The 5,996-nt window shown below is 40.1% G+C and overlaps 1 protein-coding gene across 1 annotated transcript; it reads left to right on the top strand.

Annotated features, from left to right (window-relative positions):
- The first annotated feature begins 397 nt into the window (after positions 1-397).
- On the top strand, positions 398-1,840 carry LOC121282388 (olfactory receptor class A-like protein 1). The gene is made up of 2 exons (XM_041196107.1): positions 398-1,317; positions 1,654-1,840. The coding sequence occupies exons 1-2, from the start codon at positions 398-400 to the stop codon at positions 1,838-1,840; spliced, it is 1,107 nt and encodes a 368-aa protein (XP_041052041.1).
- Positions 1,841-5,996: the final 4,156 nt, after the last annotated feature.

Genomic DNA, 5,996 nt, shown 5'->3' with positions numbered 1-5,996 from the left:
TCCGAGAATTGTGACCTTTAAATATAATGAAATATATGAAAATGTTCATCTTGTTTGAAATAGCTTTTAATGCCAAGAAAAAATAATTAATTTTTAAAATTAAAAAGGTTTTAATTTTGTTAAACAGGGACTGTACACGGATTAGGTAACCATCTGGTCACTGCTTATAAAACAAAGACTTCTCCTTAAAATAGTACTTCAATTAAGTTTCAGGCATACTTGTAAATTGTATTCAATTGTCAAATGCATTAGATAACTAATTGTTGTTAATGTGATTACTTGTGAAATTATTGTATTTAAAAAATTATTTCTGTCACAATAATATGGATCTCTTGTTTAACGCAGGCACCAGAACAACATTTTAAATAAGTACAAATTGTTTAAAGACAAGGATATTATGGAAGGAAGGAGTATTGTGAAAGGTACACTCTACCTCCTGTTAACAGTGATTGGAATCCCAGGTAATCTAACTATCATCACATCATTTATCCACATTGCCTACTATGACTTCAAACTCCTCCCAGCAGATACAATAGTGTCTAACCTAGCCAGTGTGAATTTAAGAGTAGTTTTGGCAAGGTGCATCCCAGAAACCACAGCAGCATTTGGACTAAAGCAACTGTTTGATGACCATGGTTGCAAAATTGTAATTTTCATTTACAGAACCACCAGATCTCTGTCTATCTGGCTGACATTTCTACTTAGCAGTTTTCAATGTATTACTTTGGCACCAGTTACTTCAACTTGGTCCACTGTCAAAAGACAAGCAGCAAACTACCTTGGTGCTGTTCTTGTCTTTCTATGGCTGCTGAACATGTCCTTAAGTACTCCAGCCATATTATTTTCCATTTCCTCAGAAAATAACTCAACTGGTATTAAACATGCTGTGAATCTTGAGTACTGCTTTGTGAAATTTCCATCGCACACAGTAAAGCTGGCTAATGGCGCACTGCAGACCTCCAGAGATGTTATACCCATTGTCCTTATGGTACTAGCAAGTGTTTATATTTTGCTAGTTCTGTATAGACACAGGCAGCAAGTAAAAGGGATTCGGAGCTCAAGCAAAAAACAGGGATCCACAGTTGAGACCAGAGCAGCCAAAGCAGTGGTCACTTTGGTTACCCTTTATGTACTTTGCATTCTGTGGATTTATACTCTGACTGTCACTAAAACAATGCAGACCTCTCTCATCTCAGACCTCCGAGTTTTCTTTTCCTTACTCTATGCATCAGTTATTGTTATTATTGTTTCCAATAGAAAAGTCCACAATAAATTAAAATGTGCAAAGGCAAACCGGAAACAATGTTGCCAGAAACTGTTTCTTGAACCATTTGAAAGTACAAGACTAGGTTAATTTAAAAGATCTCAGTAAACAACACAACTTTGAACGTATTTCTTGATTGAAAGTAATAATATGGATCGTACTAATTCATACCCATATTTAAGCATGGGGGAGATGATGGCATAGTGGTAATGTCACAGACTAGTAAACCAAGGCCCAGTCTAATGCTTTGGGACATGGGTTCAGATCTAATCATGACAGCTGGTGGAGTTTAAATTCAATGAATAAATGTGAAATATAAAACTAGTGTTAGTAATGGTGACCGTGAAACTATATCTGCCATCCTTACCTGGTCTGGCCTGTGACTCCAGAACAACGGCAATGTGGTTAACTCTTAGCTACTTGCTGAGATGGTCGAGCAAGCCACTCAGTTCTTGGGCAACAAATGCTGGCCTTACATGTGACATCCACATCTCTGAAAGAATAAAGAAAAATATTGCTCAAATTGGGAAAGCTTTGAAAAGTGTCATGCATTCAGCATTGCAGAAATTCAACTAAATCACCTAATTTCATGCAAAATACTTCAGTATGTGGCCAAGGTATTCTCAATAAAGCTTTTAGGTAGGGGGTTCCAGGAAACTGGCCCAGTAATGTTAAAGGAAGGGCAATATATTTCCAAGTCAGAATAGTATGTGACTTGGAGGTAGTGGTGTTCCCATGCGCCTGATGTCCTTGTCCTTCTAGGTGATAGAGGTCACAGTTTCAGGGGGTGCTATATTGGCTAAACCTTGATAAGTTGGGGTAAACATCCCTTACTAGTTCTAAATTAATGTCATCATGAGTATGAAGCAAAGTGAAACTCGTTAGTGTAAGAAATCTCACTCACTTGCTTCAGAAACTTTCTGGTTCTTTGTCCTCAGTGTAACCTGCAAATTTAGTATTGTTATGAAGACTTTGCACTGACAATAGACATCTGAATTGTGAATCTACTTTAACTTGACCTTATACAAGCTACTCAAAAATCATGTTAGCAATACTTTGTTGAAATAAAGTCTTAATTGCTTTAATCATCAAAGTTGACTTACATCAGTACATGAGTTGTCCCCAGTTTGAATATGTGCAACCCATCACTGGTAAAATTCCCCTCTCTTCCCCTACCTCTATTATATAGTCCAGGCTTGTCCAATATACAACCCACAGGCCAGATGCAGCCCACGCGGCTCCCAGGGCCAATTTTCAAAAATTCCGGTCAAACAGGTGAGGTTCAATGGAAGATTCTGCATGGAGCTGCTCCTCCAATCAGACTGTTTCTCTGCCTATCAACAGCAAATGAGGGAGAGAAACAGCCCATGATTGGAGGTGTTGGTGAGCATGCTGAGGGAAGGGCAGGGCTATCGCGGCTCAAACCCTCCCCGTCAGGTGTGTCGGGCCCATGGAGGATGGAGTTTTGGCAGTCCAGGAGGGCGAAGTCACGTCGCGCCTGAGGGGGGTGAAGTTGTGTCAGGCTCGGGGACCGATGCCGTGCTGAGCCGGCAGGGGGAGGGCGAAGTTGTGTAGGGCCATTGGAGAACTCGGTACCGTGGTGAGTGTGTGGGTGTGAAAGAGTGTGTCCGTGTGTGTGTGGGAGTGAGCGTGACTGAGTGAGCGAGCATGACAGCGCGAGAGTGTGAGTGAGTGACTGAGAGTGTGACCGAGCGAGTGAGAGTGTGACTGAATGAGTGAGAATGTGACTGAGTGACCGAGTGTGACCGAGCAAGTGAGAGTGTGACCGAGCAAGTGAGAGTGTGACCGAGCAAGTGAGAGTGTGACCGAGCAAGTGAGAGTGTGACTGAGTGGGTGAGAGTGTGACTGAGTGTGGGGGGTGGTGAGAGAATGTGACTGAGAGAGTGAGCAAGTGTTGGGGTGTGGGGTGGGTAGTGACAGAACTTGACTGAGAGAGTGAGTGAGTTTTGGTGGAGGGGGGGTGGTAAGTGAGAGAATGTGTCTGAGAGAGCGAGCGAGTGTGGGGGGATAGTGAGAGAATGTGACTGAGTGTGTATGGGGTGAGGGGCAAGGAGTGTGAGTCTGCCTTGCGACCAGTCTCAGGTTTCTCACTCACTCACCACCACACCAACACATACACATGCACCCACTCAAAGTGGGTGAGGGTGAGTGAGTGAGCACCCTGAGGCTGGGAGTGAGCTGGGCACGCACACTCTGACCGTCTCACTCGCTGGTCATTTTTATTAATTACTCTTTTTTTAAAATTAACAATTTATTGCTGTGACATTATTGTACTTTTGCTCAGCAATTGTTTTTTTTCTTAAAACCTGATTTTTTTTTTTTGAAATTCAGTTTATTGTTGTGCCAAACATTATCTTTCTGGAATTGTGGCTCATTGGCCCCTTGAGTGAGAAAATATGCCCCCCCCGCACCACAACACCACCACCCCCCCCACCTCCCTCCCCTGAGCATAAAGTTTGGACAAGCCTGATCTAGTCCCTTGAAGAAATGACTGCTCCTTCTGTCACAAACACATCAGACTAGGTGTATATGGAAAACTGTAAAATCACCCTTCCAATTTTCTGATTGGTTTACTCTTTCCTATCTCCACACGCTTACATAATTGGTGCCATGTTCTCCCTGCCTCATTCTGTCTTCTGTCATGCAGCATAACAAATAGTTCATAACAATTTCTTTAGAGTCTATTATGATATTATATGCTTTTGAAAACATGTTAAGAATAGATGAACAAAAGTTTGAGCAGATGTTCTTATTAACTAGAGCTGATATTTTATTAAGTGATGAAATATAGTAATGTATGAAAAATCCTAGTTTTCCTACTCTATTGTGCTTTGCAGAATATCATATATTGATCAGGATATTATTGACCCTCTTAAGGTCACAGTTAGGTTTATGCATTTTATTTTAAGCTAATCACATAATATTGCACAAATGCTTAAAAATGTCTATTGTATTCCTTATAAGGTTGTATATGAAAATAGTTATAACACGGAAACTGAATATATAAAATGTGAAGAGATATGAGTGACTTTTTAGTCTTAATCAGGATTTCATCTTACTTTAACTTTATACTCAGTGGGGGTGAGTTTGTAAGTGATGATTTTGAGTAATGTCAAAGTAGTTGATTCGTATTGTGAAACTTTAAAAGGACTAATGTATTTTAAGCTTCTGACCTGCATATCAGAAGCTGTTGCTTACAAATATTAAAATGTTATTATTTTGTGCTACTAGGTGCTGTAAGGTGTAAATACAATCTACAATATTGACAGTGGATAGCAAAAATATTCATTCTCCTTCACTATTTGTAAATGAACACTTCCGAAGACAAGTCGCTTTCGGGTGTTATAAAATAATAAAAAGGCCCTGAAAATACTCACTGTGGCTACAATTTCTTACATTCTGGAATAGCTCCACTTTTCATTACAATGACTGGTAAAAGTAACCGAGCCGACTTTATAACATGCTAAATGTATTGGGTACTCACTAAATTCCTTTCAGGGAGTTTAAAAGCAGTGCTGGAAGTAAATCGATGATTTATTTTTTCTTTTGCATTTGTCACATCATATTTCATATTTTGTATTCAATGTTCATATAAATTATACAGAATCTGATTATCCTTGGTGAAAATGTGAGAAAAAATACATTTTGAGAAGACTCTTAGAATAATTTATTAATACAGAGGGGCTTGCTGTAATGTGGTGTGACCTCGAAGCAATGTCTGGAGACCACCCCCAGGAGTAATAGTAAAGCCAATAATTGGAATAGAGCCTATGATTTACAGCCTTCCAAAATAATTTTATCTCTTTGATCATGGAGATGAAAGGCTCATCCCATCAGTGACAATGTACTCGGACTGATTTTTTTTCCACAGCTGCAGAGAACTAAAATTTCTGAGTAAAAACATTTAGAATCCCAACCATCATAATGTTATGGACCTGACAGCCTGTTCCAGTTGATTGACTTTAGTCAGTTTTTATATAATTTCCTGTTGCTTTGGAGATCTATTGACTCATTACAAAAGTAATCATAGAAATGCAGTGTGAAAAATGGCAACCACTGTCAAAATTTTAAACAGAAGGATAGTTTCACCTTTATGTTTTGTACTTTTTCAAAATGGTTCACATAATACTGTTAATAACAATAAGCCACTACATGTTGGTTATGTTTTTACCAATAACATAAATCCCATTACACATCTGTTTCTAAATAAGGTTTTGTTTCAGTGTGAAATAGATGATTCTTATTTCTATTAAAATGTGTTACAGTATATTAAAAGCCACAGGCAGAATTTAATGCCCTCTGCTTGTTGAGTTTGCTGATGGGGGGCATTTAATCAGACTGGAGGATGGTGGGTGTGGAGCCTGCTGCCTTCCAGCCTCTGCCCTGATTAAGTTCAGGGTGGGAAGGCTCATGGATGGCCTTCCTGCCCCACAGTAAATTGATCCCTTAAGTGGGCAATTAATATGCACTTAGGGGCCTCATCCCATCATTGTTGGTACTCACCCAACGACAGGCAGGGGACTTGCTATTCAGGAAGCTACAAAAGCGAACTCTGTTCATGCTGCTTGCAGAGTCTCATGGAGATCCCTCATTCAAAGGCACTCGGTGCCTGATTGAGGGACCTTCCATCAACAATGGGGGGCCCTGATGAAAGCCAACCCCTACTCTTGCTGCTGACACCCCTACACCCTCTTCCCCCATAACCCCACCC

This window comes from Carcharodon carcharias, chromosome 9 (assembly GCF_017639515.1).
Source record: "Carcharodon carcharias isolate sCarCar2 chromosome 9, sCarCar2.pri, whole genome shotgun sequence".
Taxonomy (NCBI): Eukaryota; Metazoa; Chordata; class Chondrichthyes; order Lamniformes; family Lamnidae; genus Carcharodon; species Carcharodon carcharias.
The sequence above is the reverse complement of the archived record's forward strand: the minus strand, read 5'-3'. Positions and strand labels throughout refer to the sequence as shown.